Genomic DNA, 21,809 nt, shown 5'->3' with positions numbered 1-21,809 from the left:
GATGATCTTTATCCCAAAAGAAAAGCTACAGGGGGAGGGGGAAGGGGTGGAGTGGTTAGGGGTTTTTCATTTTTCAGAGAAGGATGAGGGGAGAAATCCCATTCATTTACTTGTCTGCAGTTCTTTCCATATAATTAAATATGGAAAGTACCAGGGAAAAAATGAAAAATGTATTCTATGAAAGAAAAAGGGGGGGGGGGAACCCCCAAACCCACCTCTTTCAGACTACCGTATTACCAAACACACATCTCCCAGAAATGCTTTGCTGTCACGTTGAAATCCAAGTGCAAATTAAATTAGTTCACTAAAAAAGAAGGATTTGGTGCACCGAGTGACTCATCAAGTCAGAACTCAGGCTAACTCACAGGATGGAAGGGGGCAGCCCACATACTAAATATCCTGCCCATTTTACATGCTCTGCTTTGATACTACAACTGTTCCAAAACACTCCACAACCTCCTGTTCCACCTGTGAAGAACATGATGATCATGTATGTTAGGGGGGTGGGGAAAGAAAGAAAAAAAAAAAAAAAAAAATCAACAAAGCCTGCTCTTTCCCCTCAGTCCCTCAAAGGCTTAGTCAGCAGTGATGAAAGCTCACCTTTGGTCAGGTCAGCCTGAAATACTGACTGTGCAAGAACTTCCATTCATCTATCCAAATCACCTGAAACGGTACACAACAAACTATTTCCAGTAGACGGATTTGCTGGAAATTCAAATCCTCTCAAACAGAACGGGTGAACCACAGCTGAGAAATAGCATTTGTTGACATGCTGAGCATTTCCAGGGCCGCAACGCATTCCCTGCAATAACTAAGAGCTGGGGAATATACAAGGGCCATGGCAAGCACTGGGATGGCTCAAGAACTCTTAAAAAAATAAAAAACCCTAAATCCATATATTCATCTCTACCACTACCATAAGCAAAGGGATTAAGTGTCCATTATCAGCAGGAGGAACCAACAGGCCATAGTGCTTTCTTCTGTTTCTACCAGGAGAGAGCATAATAAGTCACAAAGGAAAAGCAAACATGAGAAAACCCGAGGAGAATCCTTCGATGTGACCTTGTCTCCATATTCTCCCTTTTTTTTTTTTTTAAAGCTTCCTGTACAGCTAGCTGTATTGCTGACTCCAGAACACTTACTGAAGAATAAATAATTACATCTCCTTAACCCCTTGCTGTCACTAAGTATATACTGTGCTTGGATCTAGGGTGGGTGGGTGGTTGTGGGTATTAACATTCCCCTCTCCCCCCCAGAAAAGAACGGAGAGAATTTGCACAGGGTAGCAAACCCAGAAAAATTTAAAATACCACTAATACAGTACTATTGCCAAAGATTCCAATCCATACAAATTAGACTCTCCACATTATTTCAGTACTAGCTGCTCTCATGTATTCCTCCCCAATATGCTTTGCTTGAGAACTTCCTGTGAATTTTGCGCTTCATCCAATGCTTAAAACAATAAGCAATGCTTTAAATTAGTAAGTAATTTTGAATCTTTGTGATATTGGTACTCTATCTCAGAATACAGTGTTTGTGTTTTCCAAAATTCAAGAACAAGCACACTCTGAAACAATGCTTTCTAATGTCAGTAATAAGTGTTTTTGTAGACCCTTGCTGCTGCTAACAGGACAAGATTTTTTTCAAAAATAATTTTATAAGTACTAGCTGTGGTGTTTCAATGAACAGGTGACCTGAACTAATAAGCATATACGACCACAGTGGCAGATAGCTGAAAATGATGGGAAAACACAGATCCTAACCTAAAAGACTTAAACAAAAAACTTCCCATAGACCATTAGCTAACAAGGAGTAGGGTTTGGGTTTTTTCTCTGTTTTGTCTCTATTTCCAGCTAGTATAGCTCTAGGCTACGGGGTCTGAATACAGATACTACCTACACATGTAACACTAGTTTCTAAAGGAATTTTTCTTCATTTACGTATGGTTTGCAAATAGTATGTTGTTTTCAGCAAGGCTTTCCACCTGTGCTGAAGAATGTGATTACAGCTCAGCAGAAGGCTGCAAACTCCGCCAGGGAGAGTTGTATTTGTATTTGCTTGTCACCACAGGTACAGCATACTCAGCTGTATACCAACAGGTTTACAGACCCTTTCCAAAGAAAAAGGCTCAAAACAGATGTTAATATGGAGGAGCAGGGTGACAACTGGGTAGAGTGAACCTAAGAATTAATCGGCCAAATCCAAAGCTCACTGAAACCTGAAAAGGCTGACTTCAATGAAGTTTGAATTGGGTCCTCAAAGAATAAAGAGGTGGGGAAAAGCAGAGGGAAGTTTACACCCATTTGGGACTACCGCAGCTGTTCTTCATTGACTGATTCCGAAATAACCACCCGTACAGAAGAGATGTTACTGGTGTTTAAGTGTGAGTCTGGATTTTGCTTCCGTGTGGTATTTCTCTTTTAAATAGGCTCTCTGGTTTTTTCCTTCTCATTCCAGATCACTGGTGTCAAAGACTGGCATCAGCTACAAATAACCAATACACTGTTTGACTCCAGTGGCAGAAACTAATGCAGAGTTTTCTCCTCTTATGTCTTCTGTATGCTCTTCTGTATCGTGCATTACTATACTTAAAGCTGAACTGGTTTTAGTTAAATTATGTAAACTGTCATAGTTTTCTGAAGTCAGCAGAGCTGTGACAACTTAAAGCAATGAAAGGCTTAGCCAAAAGATGTATAAAAGAACAGAGAAAGGGAAAATACCAGGGACTCAAGAAAAACCTGAGGAAGTAATAATTTTAAGTTGTTCTGAATTTTGCAAATACAGCGCTAAGAAGAACATTGAGTACCTAAATAATTAAAGTTTATCCTCTTTATTGAAACAGTCCATGTTTGAGAATTCGTGCGAGTTTTAATGTTTAATTAAGGGATTTAAACATTGTTTTAAGTGAAAACTCTGTGCAACCTTAACCATGGACCCACGAGGTCACCTCCATAATATATGCATGTTGGGAGATCCAGGACCCGGCTTTTACGTAAGTCAGTTACTACAAACACACAGTTCAAATATCAGTCACAAGCACGTGAAAAATCAATTTACAAGGAGATGAAAAAATAAATGTTCTAGGAGATAGGATATGCTAATGAAAATTAGTGTAGTGTGTTTGCTTTTTGTCCTCGTCCAGGTTTTGGTTTCACACGCAGTGACTGCTGAGACATGTTTGTCTAGTGATTAAAAAAAAAAAAAAAAGATTAAGCAGCACTTTAAAAAGCCCCGTGTAGATAAAGATACGCCTGTTTTGTAAGCAATTAGTAATTTCTTATTCATGGAACGTAAACTGCTTTGTCTCATTTTCCCAGAATTTGCAGATTTAAGGGGAATACAACTCAAAGGATGAAACTCATACCCACAAAACCAGGAGATGAGAGCAAGTCTCTAGTCCAGCCTACTTAATATATGCAGCTGTACAATACTGTATCCACACTTGCAGCAGATTTGCCAGAACTGCCATTTATTTTTTTTTAATGTATTTAGGCAGAATTTTTAAAACCTTATATGTATATTAAAAAAATAAAAGAAAAAGCATGTTATTGCCACATTCACCAATACTACAACACACTAACTCCAGCCTGGGCCGCAATACAGCCCCTGCAGCTGCTCCGGCCCAGAATAGAGATGGGCCTCATGCTAGTCAGGGAGCTGGGTCGACTATCCATCTTTCATCTGCCCCGGGGCCTCCCAGAGGTAGGAAATGTATTTCACTCGAGTTTTAGAAGCACTGCTAATTACCAAAGGTGTCTGTGGGAGTCAACACATGTGAAAAGTTGCATGTAGGGCCAAATGCAGAGCTTTGAGACACCAAGTGCTGAAGACAGATGCATGGGAGAAGAGCAGGAGCCCTGCACACACAACCTCTCCACTCAGAGACCTGAGCAGTCTACAGTCCTGCTGGATAGGTGAAATAAATCTCAAAGTTTCGGTCCACTGCCCAGAAGCGGAAAGTTCATCCCATGAGAGGTACCATTACCATCAACATTGCTATACAACATTAATACAAAAAGGACAAAAAAAATGAGGAACATTTGCCTTTTCCTGCAATGTCCTTGGAAGCGTTTAGGAGAGCAGGAAGCACCCCATAACAATAAATTCACAGTTGGGGAGGAGAGGTTGGGGGGAAATATGAATTCCAGGTTTGCTTGACAGCCTCGAAGTTTTTAATAGAGAGACCATTTGTGCTGGTAAGGATGACTGAATCCCTGTATCCACAGTACTTGATTGTACTTGGATATATGCCTCCTACTAGAGACTAAAATGAAAGCTATATTTTAGAGCACTGGAAAAGTGAAACAAAGCCTGCAGCTTGTGTTTACAACAATACTTCTACTTGTCTAGATATATTTCACCGGCTCCATGTTAACAAGGAAGGTGGTGGAGGTAAATACTATGTCCCCAGGACTGTTCTGGATTTTTTGCTCCCTGTCCTTCAGCTGTGAGGGGTGTCTCTTTTGAAGGCTGCCAAAAAACCACTACACATGCAGAGTGGCGTGACAACACTAAAGGCAGAAGAGAAGATCGGCACACGAATTAAAATGCAACACTAAAATACTTCCTTGACTCCAACCCTTCACAACTCTATCAAGGCTCATGTGTGCTAACTTCAGCATGTTCTTCAATTAAATAAGACAGACTCATTCTCCATCGCTTTGTAGAATGCTTTAAAAAAAGCAGAATTGTTCAAAAAATAGTTAAAAAAATTAAAAAGCCTCTTTCTGTTTTTAAACATGTTAAATGGGAGCAACCAGAACTGCAAGAGCCTTCCTTCCAGAAGACATGATCACGGAGAGAAAGGGTTAAATCCTGAAAAATAAAAGAGCAGCAGAGCAAATCTGACTACATGTTTGAAAGAGCCTATAAAATGTTACAAGCAAAACAGGAAAGCTTGTGTTAATAATGCATAAACCAAAGGGGGGGGGGGGGGGGATAGATACCCATTTAATGGAATAATGCTTTTATCCTTGCAGTTAAAAGGAAATAAACCATGACTATTAATCTGGTAAGGCCATGTAAAAACGCAATTTTTAAACATTTTCTAACAGAGGACAGTTCAGTAACCGCTCTGGAGAGCGAGGCCTTGTGCAGGGCCACGCTCAGCGCTAAATACCAGCCTCCACTCGGCGGAGGCCATTACCCGCCCCGTCGCCATGGCGACGCTAACAGTGCGCCCGACTTCAAAGACAAAGATGTAATTTCAGACTTCCAGCAGCCAGAGGGAGCGGTGAGAGCTTTCTGCCCGGGCGGTGTCAGCTGATCAATTATAAAAATGCCCAGGCCAGTTTCGAGGCGGCCTGAACCGCCGCCCGCACGGCCCCGGGGGGAGCCCCCCCCCACCCGGGGGAGCCCCACCCCCCACCCCCCCCAAGCCCCCGGCCGAGGGCAGGCGCAGGGCCCTGCCCGCCCCCCCGCCCGCGCTGGGCCGCAGCCGCGGGGATGGCGCCCACCGCCCGGCCCCGGGCCAGGTGACGGCCCCGGGCCTCGCCGGGCCCCCACCGCCTGCCTCTGCCAGCCGGGAGGGGCAGCCCGGGCTCGCTAGGGGCATATGCTGTTTAATTTTACAGTGCGATTCCAACAACAAAAACCGTTTGCACATTTTTATCCTACATGAAGAGTGTACAGGCACTTGCAAGATTGGTTCAGTGGAGAGAACCCTCACCGGGAAGGAGAAAGCTCACTTTCAACTTTTACCATTACGTGGATACTGGCAATAAAGAGTAATAGTAGTGCGGAAAAAACAGACCTTATAATACACCGCTGCCTCATCAATATGCTCTTACCAAGCGTGATCCACTTACAAATCAATCTATAGAGCAGGCCTTGCAGTGTAGCAGTAGCACGGTGTGCTGCCCAGGAAGCCATAAATTCCATCTCGGGTTAATTTTGTTTCCTACATCTGCTCCACCAAGTCTTCAGGAGGGAGCACAGCTCTTCTCCCAGGTGCCATGCTCCCCACAGCATCACAGCTGTGTGCCAAAAACAAGATAAAAGTAGTAACACTCCTTTGTGGTTTATCAGAGTTGGGTTACCCTGCCAAACCCTTTGAGAAGGGACAGAATTGCTCCAGAGAAGACACGATCCTCAAACAACCCAACACCTTATATTTTTGTATGTTAACATAAACAGAGGGAGGGGAAGATAATCTGAAGAGTATTACGTCCATAACTTGGTTGTTACCTGGTCTGAAGGAAACCTAATGCTGTCTTGCTGAAATGGAGACGCTGCTTCCCTCTCACCAGGTCATGAAGTACCATGAGCTTCCCTTACCAGAAAGGCACCTTCCCACCTGAGAGATCCCAGAAGCATTCAGAGACCTAAATCCCAATCACCACACTACAAAGCACACTCGTTAGCCAGCAAACACAAACACACCACCCCTGCACACTTTCCAGCCCTTCAGCTGACTGTGCCACAGGTGCTGCCAGGCGAGCAGCGGCACGCTACTGCACCGTGTCCCTGTACCATGCTGTCCCTGTCCAAGGCGCCACATGGGCCAGCACTTGCTGCTAGGTTTTGTCACTCGCCCCGATGAGACCAGGAGGTAAATACTGCTCACAAGCATCAGCTGGATTCGGCATGTCACCCTGAACCAGTAACCCCAGACTGAACTTGGAGGAACATTAGCTGCCTGACCTGTGCTTGTTTAATCATAAATGTGTGAGTTCTGCTGGCTACAAAACTCAGCTTTTGACAATACTAAGTCTGTGTCATCTAAACTAAGCACACAGGAATCAGGAGTCTGTGGGAAATTCAAATACACATAGAAGGGTATACAGAATGTCTCGGATTGCTAGAAAAGTAATAATTTTAGAAGTTAAAGACTGAAGAAGAAAGTGTGGGGGGGTGTTGTCGATTGGTTTTCCTTTTAAACAAGCTTTTTTTTAATTAAAAAAAAAAAAAACCACCCTTTTGTTGCCTAGCTGATCACATGTTTTGTTTCCAAGTTACATTTTTAAAGGATGTGGGTGGTGCGGAAAAAACGTGTTGGTCCTTTAGTTACTCTTCAAATCTGTAGTTTCATTGCACACAGTAAGTGACAAAAGATAGTCCTTAGCCTGTGTGGCTAGCTGACTACAGCCCGCTGATCACATCACCATGGAAAGAGAGGTCAAGTGATCGAAATTATTATACAGGAGGGAAAGTTTCTTTTTCTGACAAAAATAAGCTAAAGGATTTACAGGATTGACTTCAATCTGACCTGTACTACTGTGAATACAGGCATTAAAAAGCAGGCACAAAAATCACCAGTTCTAACGAGCAAAAAATAAAGAGCTAACATGTCTGGAAATACATGCAAGCATGTGCATGGGTGCATTTCTCAACATTTCATAGGATCTGATATCTGACCTCTGTTTCTTTGCAGGCAGAAGAGAAAGACACCTCTGTAGGTGGACCAAATGGCCCCTCTCACACCAAGCACTGGGAATAACCCTCTGGCCAGAAGCATCCAGAAGATTACTTCCATAGCCAAAAAAATTCCTGAACTTCATCATAACTCAGAATAGGAACAAAAAGGCTGTTACTGTGATTTCCAATGGGCAAAATGTCTAACGAGCCATGCAGGAAGAATCAGCAGTCATTTAAAAACACCAGTGGCGTGTATATACAGTCTTCCTAAGTCATCTTTAAAGGCACAAGCAAAACAAAGGAAAGGAATGAAGAGGGAGAGAAAATGGACTATGAGGGAATCGAAATGAGGCCACAACTATGAGATGTTACTTATTTAAAAAAAAAAAAAAGAACACCACAGATTTTAAAATTTTACAGCTTTACTTCAATAAATCCTTAAGAACTGCTGAAAATTGCACTGAACAACTTCACTTTTTTCCTGCTTTTGTGTCAGCATCTAATGATACAATAAACAGGATGGAAAAAATGAGGTTTTTATGAAGCTTTCATTAAGCCCTATTATTAAAATCTTGACATGGTCTGTAAATTAAATAAGGGAAAGAGATAATCTGGAGTTTTTCTTCCATCTCCACTGCAGTATCATTTGAAAAAATGGTAAGGCTTTCAGTTCGCTATAAAAGTCTAAACCCAAAAGATAACAGTTTGCATTAAGTTTTATCCCATGCCATAATGAATTAGTTCACTAGGGCCTATGTCTGTACCTAATCCATAGACCATTTTATCTACCTATATAAACTTGTGAAATTATTTTGATTTTAACAAGTGAGTCTCAAAATCTCACATCACTTCCAGTTCCTTTATTTCCATACTTTTCAGAAACAAGCACTGGCCATTGTATTGTTTGCAGTTTAAGAAACAAAAATAATAATGTTTTAGATCACTTTTGTTACCTTTTGGGCAGAACACATTGGCAAAACTCATCATCTATGATACTACAACAGTACATCAGAGTGTACACCTTATATGCTATGACATGTAACAAGCTTTTCTCTTAACTAGGTCCACTACTATATAGTCAGTAAACCTTACTAAGGCTTACTGATGCATAATGTATTACTACATGCAAACATACAAATACAACCTTGCATGTATGCTTATCTTTACATTATTTCCCAAAATGGTAACTTCAATAGTATGGTGGAAGATAAACTATTAAGTGAATTTCTGCCTTGAAGGGGAAAAAAGTGCAACAAATCCAACGTGCCACTTAACTGTGGTGTGAAATAAATGATTCAGAATGGCATATATTCCTATACTAATGCAATTATTCAAATGCGCCTCAAAATTCAGGTTCTAATTCTAATTTAACACAGTAAGTCTCATTTCACAGGTTGAAATGATTAAAAGGGTCATTTGCAATTGTTTGCGTGGAAGGAAAAAGATCAAAAGCCTTAACACGGGGAACTGAAAGTAGCCTTTTCCTGATGTTATCAGACTTTCTATCTTGATATCGACTCACTATGATGCTTCAGCCCCCAAAATTGCATTGCCAACTCAAACAGAACCCTCTTCACAAAGTCCTGTGGGAGCAGAACTGTGTCTGAAATTGTGTGGGAAATGGCACAGAATAATATGCATGACGTTAAGGAAAACTGATGCAGTGAATTCAAGTACAGTGCCTTGCAAAGACAAATGCAGAAACTCCCCTCATTTAGTGTGTGCGTATGCGTATACATTTTTTTTAAAAGTAAATTGATAATAGAAGCCTACTTACATGTAACACACTTCAGAAGCACTTTTCACATACAGCACAATATAGCACAGATTCTACAAAGAGCCACCATGAATTGCTTCAAGGGAGGACTTCATAATGAATCTAAGAGCACAGAATCATGGAATTGTTCAGGTTGAAAAAGACCATCCAGTCCAACCGTTAACTCAGCACTGCAAAGTCCACCATAAACCATGTCACCAAGACATATGGCCCCAGCAAAGGAAGGAAGGTTTCAGAGGCTTAAGCATTACGAAACATTAGGTTTCAAGAAAACACGTTAACCAGAAATTTTAAAACCTATTTCAAACCTCAAAAAAATAAAAGAAAAATGTGAATAGTCTCATATGCTACAGGACTGACTCTATCAGGATTCCAACATAGTACTACAAAACAAACAATACATTATAAACACTACCTATTTGCACTATGATGGTACCTAAAATCTGCAGCAATTATGGACACACCATGACATGCAATCAGACAATGCACTGGGAAACTTGGCATAACCTTAAGGCTGCTGACCATGACTGCGCACAAACATCTGCTTACACAGGAACAGCAAGCTGACCAGGACCACTCAGAAGGGAGCTTCGCATCAAAGACTGGTAATTTTTTATTTTTATTTTTATTTTAAACATGAATGCTGCAACAATATAACCAGAAGCCAACACATTCCCAGCAAACAGGAATGGATGGTAGAAGAAAAAGAAAAGGCAGCTACCACTAGGCTTCAGAAGCTGCTGGTCAGAATGAGTTAGTGTGCTCAATAAAGGTTATGAAGCTGAGGTCACACTTCCCAACTGCTGGTGAGCACAAGTAAAGGAGTCATTCTGGAAAAAATAAAATAAAATCCCTATCTTACTGGATTACTTGTAAAAATAAAACAAAGAAAAAAACATTTACAGTGTCTCAGGTACTTCCTGAAATGGCATTCAAGTGAGTAATACTTTTTTGTCTTACTTTCTGTATCGTAATCCCAATGTTCACACAGGCATGAACAAAGACATGCACCAGTGAATATATTAAGCTCTGGAATTTATAGTATGCTATCAACTCAAAATTTGCAAGTAACCAAGCAGATAAGACATGCATGCTTTTATACACACTGAAAAAAAAAAATATATATATATATATGCGTACACAAATTGTTTAAAATGTTCAAAAAATAAAAAATAACTCCCAAATAAAAAAACAAACTACCATTTCAGAGTTAAGATTCCCAAACACTGAACCTAAAGGCACTGACTTGGAAATTTAAGCAGATTTAAAGGACAGCTAGTGCAGTTACTGCCCCTGCAGCAGGTACATCGAGCCATGCATGCAGAGGCACCAGTGCTACTACAGTTTCCAGCCTTGCATATTAAAAGTAATCTTGGGGGCTTTCAGCTTGCCTCTCATCTCAAGCTGCAAGCTTTGGTGGTTCAGGGGCTACCACAAGTACAGTTCAGTCGCTCCTGCTACAGGGGCAGCAGGCTCTGGGGAAGGGAACAACTCAGGGCGGCAGGGGTAAGTTTCAACCACCCAAATTAAATCTACTTTCTTTAAATTCTTGAATTTACATAATACTGTCCTGGTATTTGGAGGTATAAAGTACGTTGATGCAATTCCTCATGGCTTCAAAAAACACTGCAGGAAAAAAGCTACTAATACTTTAATATTCCACTTCAGACAACACTGGCCTATTTAAATACAAGTTTTACAATCTTAACCACTCCTGGGATCTAGAATTTCTTTGCAGGTTTTCCCACGTAAGTTTCATATAAGGTCAAACTAAATTATTATTATTTTTTTTTTGCATTTGTACATTTTCTTAGATCCCAAATTAGTAATATTATTACAGGGATATTGTAAACATTGTAAAGTATTTTGAAAACTGAAAATGTGATGGAATAGCCAAATATCTTTTTTACAGTACTAGTGAAATTAGGTTTTATACTTCAGTAATAATTTAACACTTTTTTAAATAAATATGATCAATCCATCAGGCAAAACTAAGTAATCCTGCAAAGCACAAAACACGAACTAATAACAATAGGACCTTCTCTTCACATCACCAATTTTAATAGCAAGAATACTTAATTCAAGACTCAACAACTCTGGTTTCAAATGTTTCAGTTTAACCCTATATGGACAACATATGCACAGGGCTGTTCTGCACTACTTTAATTATACTCTTCCCCAAAAACACCACTTAAATGGAACGTGCAAGTTGACTCTCCAACAATGAACCCATCTGACCACCTGCATGAAATCCTGGCTTCACTGAAATCAAACACAAAACATGCATGAACACTGAGTGGGCTAAGATTTTCAATGGCACACACACAAAGTATAAGTTCATCCCCCTGATAACATCATCAATGTCAGTGGCGCTGCAGGGGCTCACGCTGGATTCAACCCACTACTCTGGCCAACACCAGGACACAAACAAGGCCATGTACAGAATCTGCATGTGCACCAGCACCAATAATTGAGCATGTTTTGCATCTCAGAAACACACTGAAATACATATACTTGGTATCTCTGTATGTGTGTTGTACGAAACTTGTTCTAGGTACAGGTTTATTACATGGAATGATGAGAAGAAAAAAACCCCAAAACCAAAACAAACTAGCAACTGCACTTTGGATCAAGAATTAAAATGTCTTGGAAAAAATAGCAACTTCTACAGCTCCATGCATAATGGCTAAGAAAAGCCTTTGAGAAAGCTTAGTCACTTCTTTGCAACTTGAAGCTTTTTTCCTTTTATTCCAGGCTTAAACAAAGTTCAGTGGGGCATCAAACTGCCTCAGTTTTAAATTACAGTCTATACTTTAAAATAGAATGCATGCACCACATGTTCCTGAAGCTAGAGGGTGGGAGTGTTATTCACTGAAAATTGAAGGCTTGTTGAGTCAATAATCTTCTTTCACAGAGTAACAATTTTCAGCTAAAATTTCTTGACCCAAACAAAGGAAAACAAGATCATTCAGTTATTTTACAACACTGCAGAAAAAAGAAAGTGGGAAAAAGGCACACCAGTCTTACCCTACTTGATGTAAAAACAATGGAAAATTTAATTGGCAAGTATTATATAGTCACATTTCCTTCTTGTTCATGGTTTAACATAGTCCCAAACAGTTACTTTCAGATTGAGACATGAATAGAAGCAAATAACTATAGGACAGAATTGCTATCATGTACTACACATGCATCTATCAGCTGGCAACTGCATTTGCCTCCCAAGAATTACCAGGAATCCATTTACAGATACTTTTTTTCCCCTCGCTCTTTCTCAAATCAGAAGCAATATTCTGGATTTTTAAAATGTCACTTCAATTTGCATCAGGATTTCTAATTTGCTTACCTGCGAAGAATCCAACAAGGATTAACAAAACCCCAAACAAACAAACAACAACAACAAAAGCGGGTTGCTGCACCACCTCTCCTTTAGTACTGACTTGTCCCTACCACAGGGGCTACACTGGTAATTAATATTTACATTATGGCAATGCCCACAACCCTGACCATGATTAGGGCTTAGTGGACTAAGCTCTGTATAAATGTCACCAGAGCCCCTTGTCCCAGTAGTTCAACCTCTGAGAAAAGAAGAGGTATCTCCTGCTAATCCTCAACTACAGTTTCTCAAATAATGCTGGAAACTGTTTTCCTGGTCTGTTCTGACTTCAGCCATTAAAGGCATTTGTTCAGGGAGTGCTGTTGCTCAAGATGAATTTCCAAGCTACTTCATATTCTAGAAGTCAGACAGGGAACGTAGATTCCCAAACCATCCCATGTGTTTTCCTCACAGCTTGCACCTAACAAGATGCATCTGAAATGATGCTGTTCCATGAGCCAAGTATATCTAGTCTTGCATTTAGTTTACTACTAGTTCTCAACAGAGTTCCTCTGAAATCTAAATTTGTACCCTCCTTCCACAATGAAAAATGTGTGTCAACCAGAGGAGTGACTGTCAAGCACTTGAAACATCCTTTAGAGGCTCATTAAAATCGGGTAAAACAGAACTGCGAAGCACTTAGTAAAACCAGGAAGGGATTGCTGATGTACTGTTTTCTGCAGTACCAAGCATAATGAAACAAGGCAACGGCATCTGAAAGTTTATCTGTATTTGAGACTGTCTGACACTGAAGCTCACACAACTACAGATGTCGTAGAACCACAATCAAACTTCTCAGGTCACGGCACTGCACGAGATACAACCAGCATTCTACACCTCCATAGCTGGCTACTATTTTGTTTTGCATAGAAATCGCTCTGCCTCCATGAAAAGACCCAATGCGTGATGTCACAGAATTAATCCATGAACTCAGAATTGTGAGTGACCTAGTAAAACACCGATTCCCTCAACTCCATATACAACCTCCCCCCTTCAACACTGCATGACCTCCAGTAAACGCAAGATGAACCTGAGCGAAGTTACACGACCAAAGCCCTGATTTCCCTACAGTTTACACCGCTGCAGCCGAGGGCGGCCACAAGCCCACCCTTCCCGCAGCCTCCAGCCTCTGGGCTCGCACGCACTGACTGCGTTAAACAGCTCAGGGATGTAAGCTGGCAGAAAATTTACCATACAAGAAGCAGCAAACTATCTTCTGACCAGGCATCTGTGACTGCTGCAGGGCCCGACCGTGAACAGTGGGCTCTGCTGTGCCACCATGTCTCAGCTGACAGGATGAAAGCATCCTAAATCCTTCCAGCAAGATCATACAGTCTTTTAGGACGTGGCTAAAATCAAAGGTGCTACAGTCCCCGCTGCCCCCTTCCCATCACAGCTTCTGATTCTCATCTGCTCCTCCGAGGTACCACTGATGCCCATGCAATTACATGGTGATTCAGTCAAAAACTAACCCAGAAACAGAATGACTGTTTCTCAGATGGTTCAATTCCCCACAGCAAATTCACTGGCCGGTCCCAGGACTGACAGTGGAGGAGATGGGACGGCAAAGCTGTGGGGCACATGGCAGGACTGCAACCGCCCTAGCTTACAACTGCTCAAGAAGCCGCAGAGCTTTACCTGTAGGATGCAACAAGAAAAAAATAGCAGAAACATGTGTTCCAAAAGCATGGCAACCTTGGGTAGGCCATTTGACCTCACGCTTCAAACAAGCACACTTAACACAGGACAAAAAAGGACCTTATTGAAATAAAACAAAGCAACAGCAAGAACACCAATGCCTGTCTGAAATTACTCCGATGCTCATGCCAATTAAAAAAAAATTAAATTCATTTATGTTTTCTGCTCTTCATTCTATCAACACAATCCAACGCGAACATTTACAAAATTACTCATTGACGACAAAATAAAGGATTAGTCTTCAGAGACACACACAGTCTACTGCTGACACAAGCTCCCTTATTGCAACTACAAATTCACAGATATGTCATTTGGAAGCTTTTTCCTGTAAGTCTGCTCTAGCTTTCTCACAATAGCAGAAACGTGTGTTCTGCTATTATCCCTTAAGTCTCGATAAATGCATTCTGTAGTAGCTGTTCGCCAGACAATTTCGTTGAGGCCTCCCTCCCTTTTTTCCCTCCCCTCTAATAGGGAACAGTTTCTGTTTATGACTTCCTCTCCTTCACAGAGGACCTAACTCCCATGTTTTGTCAAAAGCTTGAGATTTCCTTCTAATTGTGACCCCAACAAAAGTGCTCGGAGCACTATTCCGTGCAACTTTTCATTTGGGCTCTCAGTGACTCCACATGGTCAGAGACCCACAGGTCAAACCCTCCAGATATCAGAGCAGTTAGGAGAAGGAAAGCAAGCATTGTATACCATCTGACAGGCCATTAGAAGTAGCTAATAAAGCCATATTTTGTTTGTAGCCATTTGTTACCAACCCACATTACAAATTTGTCCGCTTTGAACTTTATGGGAACATTCATGCCAGGACTTTTATATACAACGTGTGAAGGAAACGGAACAACTATTGAGCTGTTTAGCTGCGCTTACTGTGACACAAACCTGCTGAAAAAACTCCCCCAAAGGATGACACAAGCCAGCATTCAGTGCCGCAGAAAGTGGCCAGCTCCTCTGCAAATCCATCAAAGGGAAACTCTTTTTTCAAAGCCACATCAGAGAACACCATTCACCATTTAGTATTATATCTCTTTTGTTGTTTTTAGACACTTGTATAAGCTTGCTATGTAGCTGCTGTGATTTTACACAATGCCCTTAAGAAATAAAAAGATAACGGGCAAATTGTATAAATACCAGAATACCATGAAACAAAACATAACCAAATTTTATTAAAAGCGTAACACCACTATCATTTCAAGCTTCACTGTACAAAGACGACTTACTGACTACTACCCTGAAGAACAGCATTAACTTGAAAACAAGCTTAAGAAGCCATATTTAGCATCCCAAAATGACACTATTACTAGGAATACTAAACAAGGGATAGCGATCACGGATTTTCATATGCAGTTCAGAATTGAATACAGAATTCTCTTGCTCCAGGGAAAAACCACCGTGCTCGTATGGTCAAGCCATATACCCCAAACAGAGTTATGTTAAAGCATTTATTATGTTCACCATGCTGTGAATGCATGGATTGCTCCTAACTTCTAAGCCATTTTCCTTGGATGTAAGATGACGGGGGATTTGCTCACACTATCAAAAAAAGCTTTGTTGCCACATACAAAGGGTTGCAGTTGTTTTTAAATTTGAAAAACAAAACAAAACCCCACAAAAACACAACCCCAAACCAAAATAAAGTACAAAACTATAATACCTCACATTCCCCTCTGTATCCAAAGAGCAGGGGTTTTGAGCATATGAAGTGCTCTCTGGTTATGTATCAAAGCTTTTCAGTAATGAAGTGTCTCAGTAACAGCATTTGGGACCAACTTAAGAGTTTAAGCTATGTGGCCAAAATGGTTAACATTCACTGTTAATACTACCAGCTTACTCATACCTAGAATAATAATGAGCTACTAAATATACCAAACACTCAGGGACACAGATAATACCCAATACTCTGCTTAGATATCATGATGATGGAGGCAGGACAGAGCATGGATTAAAAGTAGGACAATTGTTTAAGAAAAATGACAGGCAAATTAGTAGAACATTAGTTCATAAATAACTTTACTTTTCTCTACTCTAATAAATACTGCACATGAAAAACCAGGAGGTAAAAAGTTGCTTTTAGTATCACTGCTTTTGAAAGTAGGTAGTTGTTGCCAAAACAGTTCAATGTCCACAGCAACTACTATTTTTAAGGTAATTGCCAGCATCCATTTTTGAGACCAGTTCAGAGAAATTAGTCTGTTTAAAAAAAGGTTTCCTGAAAAGCTATCAAATTAATACTAAGTTCAACACAAATGGACATCTCTCCTCACACCAGTTTCCACAGCTTGTCCGGAGACATGCATGCCTTAAATGTCATGTAAAGAATTTGTGGCACAAATACTCTCTTAGGTGTCAAACATGTAACTTTAAAATGCTATGAAGATGTTTATTGCCTTGTTTTTAGAGGGACTGACAATTGTTTCTTGTGTCAGAGGTAAAACATACAACATACTACCAGATTTCACAAATACATTTGGTGTCTTGATAAGGTGAACTCTTCAGAGAGATCCCTCTGCTAACTGCAAATGAATACATAACCAGTTAACTATAGGAAATACCTGCATATTTATGATACATTATTCCAAGCCAGAGGTCACATAGTTTATAAAAGATTTTCATCACTTAAACTGAAATGTTTTTTGGAATTTACTAAATTCATGCTGGTTTACTACCAACAAACAAGAAAATCCCCAAACCACAAGGGGCACACCAAGACAAGGCTAAGGAGTACTTTTTCCATTAGAGTGAAATAAGACATTAAAAAATGCAAGTAGCTGCAGCGTCTTTGCAAAGTATATTGATTTGTGCTGTTTCCCCCACAGCAGAATGCACAGAGCTCAGAAAAACTAAAGTGTTAGTCCAAAGTAATCTCCTAACCAAAAGATCAACCTAGTCCAAATATCACTATCATATTCACTTCTACACTTCTGCAGTAATAGACAGTAACAGAATTAACATGTCAAACTTGTTTGGAGCAAATAACTGCTGGCAGCAGCATTCTAAACCAGAATCTACTGAAATCCTTTGAAAAGGGCACAGAAAACAGCCTCTTCCTCACCAGACTGTTTTGTGAAACTATGAAATTCCTAAAGCTAAAACAAAACAAAAAAAACCACACACCCACAGTCAATTATCAATTTTTTCTATGCAAATACACATGTGCACAAGCACAAAACATGCATATGCACAAACAGTGCTATTTTGAACCAGAACAACCTAAGTAAGGTCTACTCATACACAAGCTGTCTGTTCTCAACGTATTTTTGAGAAGTTTGTGATCAACCTCGTTTAATATTTCTTCTTTCAGTACTTCTCATCCACTCATCCTAGATGCAACGAAATGCTATGTAAAGTTCTTTCATTTTAAAATACAGAAACAAACATTAGTTTCTTACTGGTAAACTCGATGGTCTTTCTTGCTGGATTAGGTTCAAGTCTTCATGGTTAGGCTTTCCTGGGGCCATAGGGGGTTGAGATCTGGTTCCATAGCCTTCCTGAGACATGTCCTGCAACAACAGTTGTAATGTAATTATTAGCCTGACTCAGTCATTACAATTAAATCTGAATCACAGAAGGGTGAAAATGCAACAACTGAGTGCTGGTCATTTTTGTGATCAGAAGTTTTTACTAGTTAAACCTTTCTGATGGAAGTATCAAGCCCACACAGGTACCACTCTGACCTGTACTGTTTGTAAAGAAATCCAGGGAGCCGAGCAACATGCTGACAAGCAGCAGGGGGGGAATCACACCACTGAACATGGGGAAACACACAAAAACATGCCTGCTAAATAAACAACTCCCTTTTACTGTAAAAAAGTAACAAGTATGAAGTGGTCAAAACATCCATCATACTCCCGAGATGTATTCTCAAGCATTTTGATGAAGTACTGGTCAGGTGGAACGCTGGACTTGAAAATACAATTGTAATCACGCTGTGTAATCAGACTCCTGTAACAACCCTGGGTGTACCATCACTACTAACTGGCACAACTTTTCAAACACTGGCTATCAGGTCACAGCACACAACACAGTTGCTGCATCCTGCCAATCTGCAACATCGGACGGGTTAAAAGGAAAGTGTATTTGAGCAAGAGAAGCTCCAAAGCCTGTAGCAGCAACCTGGGGATTTTTTCCCCCTATACAAGCCCAAGTGGTCTTAGGTAATGGACTAACACATCAGCCACCACCACACAGGGGTGGAGGGACAACAAAACAACCTCCCCCACGTTATCCCCCATCCCACAACACAAGCTTACTTCGCACCTACACATACTTGCACACTGCAAAGCCTTCGATTCAGTCTTCATTTTTGCTATTGTAGCAGCCTCTACACCAACTTCTTCAAGAAAAACAACAGAAAGTGCAATACCGACTTCAGCATGCGTAACTGGCAGGGAAAGTTGAAGAACCAGTTCCCGACTGCTAGAAAAAGATCCCTCACCTTAAAGGTTTTTCTTTGTTGTTTTTAAATGATTTAATTCTCTTCTCCCTGCCTGAGCCTACCAGCAATGCAGTTTGCTTCAGCCAACCTCACACCTTCAGCTTTGACAGGCACCTGAAGGCACGCACGTGCTGCTGGCACAAAGGGCAGGGGAAGCTGTCCTCTGCCCCATCCCACCCTCGCTGCTGTTTATCAAGGGCTGCTCGGACAGCCGAGTGTCCATACCAGCCCTTACCGCTCACACACGGACTCCACCAGGCAGCCGGCTTGCAGAGCTGGAAAGCTTTCTTGTCTCTGTTTTTAGCCCAGCTTCTGACAGAGGGAAATTTGTTAACAACCATACTGTTCCATTCAGCCCCTTCCACCACTTTGGACTCTCCCAAATTATTTTAAGGGACGCAGAAAATTTAACTGGGCTAATAAAACTATCGGCAAACCTGATATGATGCAAACCCAGCAACAAACGATCCTATCCCTAAGCCTGTGCCAAGTAAAATCAAGGAACACTTAAAAGGCCAGCACTTCAATGTGGTTACCAGCAGAGGGTAACAATTAGGCTTAAGGGTGACAAAGGCTGATGGCTGAATGATTATTATCCCCTGTGACCCCCCGCGCTCCCCCCCGCCCAGATTTGCACTTGTCACACAGCTCTCCTGCTGCGCACACCAGCAGGTTCCTGTGGATTAACAGTGAGGTTTAAAATCAACAAATGGCACAAGGCCTCCATTCAGCAGCCTTCACCCCAGTACAAAGGAGTAGAAAGGTGCAGGACAGCTTCACAATAGGCAAACAAATGAGCAAACCTCTGCTTTCCTTTTTATTTAAAAACGCGCACGCACGCACACACGCACTCACGCACATGCACGCTAGGGGCTGTCACTGCATAGGCATCTGCAATAAACCCAGCAACCCCATATTTCAACTCCAGTCCAGCATTTGCCTCTCTTCTTCCTAATTCTTAAAAAAAATACACCAAATGAGAACCACTTGTTCAAACAACAACAACAAAAAAACACCCAGAAACATGAAGAGTGGTGAAAAAGGATAAATGGAATATTAAATTTAGGAGGCGTCATTTTAGAAACACAATTGTTCCTTTTCCTAAACAGACACTACAGGATTTTGCTGGGAAGCAAAATATGTTTTGTATTTGAAAAATCAAGAGACATTAATTCCTTACAAAGTACCAAGCATGGTTTTTCCCACATGTTTGCAAGATTTTAACATCGCTTCCTACTGGAATTTCCAGGGGGGGCCAGAGCGGAGAGGGAAGAGACAGCATGCTTTCTCCTAAGAAATACTGCATCTTGACTAGAATTCACTTTCCCTGGGTATTTGAAAACTATCTATGAAATGTCTTGCCGCACACTGAAGAGCACATTAAAAATCCCAGACATGACACCCTTTGTCTTTTTAAATGCACCGTTTTCATAGTGTTTTCCTTTCTAACGGTGGAAAGATCAAATCCATTTGCTCAATTCTAGATGAGGTTTAGAAACAAATAACGCAGACATCCGTGCTTGTTATGACGTAGATACCTATGAACTCCAAAGGGGACTGAGATCACATACTCTTTCTTATATTCTCCATACAGTCATTTAGATACTTAGATCACTGGAAACTTGGAAAGTAGCTTTTGAGAAGTCATCAGTTTGCTCTCAGTAATTTGCAGGCATGGGAATCTTCCAGATGAAATATGCACAGAGCTGTGTGTATAATTTTATGTGTTTACACATGTGCATCGTCCAATAAAAACAGTCCATTTATACACTAAAGACAATCAAATAATAGCATATTTCACTAAGAGGTTGGCTTCATAACCAAAATTGTGCTTAGTATCATTTTCATTGAAAAACAGAGGAGAGAAAATCCCTACTGCCCTTCTTCAGTTCTGCATTAGAAAAATTTATTAATATGCAGCATATTACAGAATAGTTACAACAGATTTGGAGGGATAAGTAAGGACAGAAGCATTAAACTATCCGGCACTACAGAAATTGGCATGGAATTGGCGGTTTTCAGGCTTAGTTTTGAAAGGTCACTTTTCTTTCTAGCATCTAGGAATGGGTTTATTGGGGACTGAAGAGAGGGAACATAAGGGGAAGAGGAACATGTTACCACATGCTGTGCTACAGTCATGGCTGAGGAGTCCCCCATTGATGCTGGGGTTCAACCTTCTCCTGGGATCCCTGATTTTTTTCCTTTTGACTCCCAATATCTCGTTCATCAATGACATTGGCTTTCAAAGCAAAGCTTATGATTTTTTACGAATCACAGAAAATCCTTCCTCCTATAGAAGAAGAGCATGTGTGTCAGAGAGAAATCCAGGCTTTTATAAACAGAAGGCAACAAGTTTCCACTCAGAACTTCCCAACTTGGCACAAACCCAATCACATCATAGCTGTTACAGCACAAACTGTCAACAAAGTTGTAAATTAACTAAAATCAGGGTTTCCCCCATCAGATTTTAGAAAAGGCACAGGGACAACTAATCAGCAAGTCATAAATATAGACTCAAAATAGCTGAAGTTTAGACTGTTCAGACTTTTCAAAAAACATTCACACTGTGAAACAGGTAGAGAAAAAGGGTGGGGGGGGAGGACTATGCCTACGTATACACAGCCTAAAATCTATAATAATAACCAACAACAACTGCTTATCATCCTCAGAGCCAGGACTAGTTATTTACCCCCTCTTCACATACAATTTTAGCTTGCTTCACGAATTGTGGTATACGGAGCTCAAGATTTGTGTAGTCTGAGGAGTAAAGGAGGAAGCAGGGTATTTTCTTCCCTCCTATTCTCTGTTACTATATTCATCTTAAAAACTTCTCAAGTCTCTGAAAAGATCAAGTGAGCCAATGTTACCAGCCTGCAAAAAAGTCGAAGGCCCCTTGTTCCTGCCTCCCACAATTCTTGCAGTTGGACACATACCCCCTTTGCTTGTGCCAGTGGTCTTTATTAGACGGCTTTGTGAAGTGGTGCAACTTAAAACTTGCCAGAAAAGTAACCCCCTTGCCCCAGCTTTGTCATAGATTACTGAGCAGAGGGGGCCTTGGGAAGGGTCGGGTGAGCAAAGAGAGGGAGGAAACTTCCCTCCTCCAGCAGCAGCCAGCCACCAGCCCAGCTCCACCAGCCACCAAACTGCAGCCCAGGTCGACC

General features: G+C 41.0%; 1 protein-coding gene across 1 annotated transcript in view; it reads right to left on the bottom strand.

Annotated features, from left to right (window-relative positions):
* ARID1B (AT-rich interaction domain 1B) overlaps positions 1–21,809 on the bottom strand; it is a 336,635-nt gene that overhangs the window by 215,153 nt on the left and 99,673 nt on the right. Inside the window, 1 exon segment of the mRNA XM_055714492.1 lies at positions 17,603–17,713. Coding sequence (XP_055570467.1) covers positions 17,603–17,713 — 111 coding nt within the window.

This window comes from Falco cherrug, chromosome 6 (genome assembly GCF_023634085.1).
Source record: "Falco cherrug isolate bFalChe1 chromosome 6, bFalChe1.pri, whole genome shotgun sequence".
Lineage (NCBI taxonomy): Eukaryota > Metazoa > Chordata > Aves > Falconiformes > Falconidae > Falco > Falco cherrug.
Note: the sequence above shows the minus strand (reverse complement) of the source record. Positions and strands in the feature narration are given on the sequence as shown.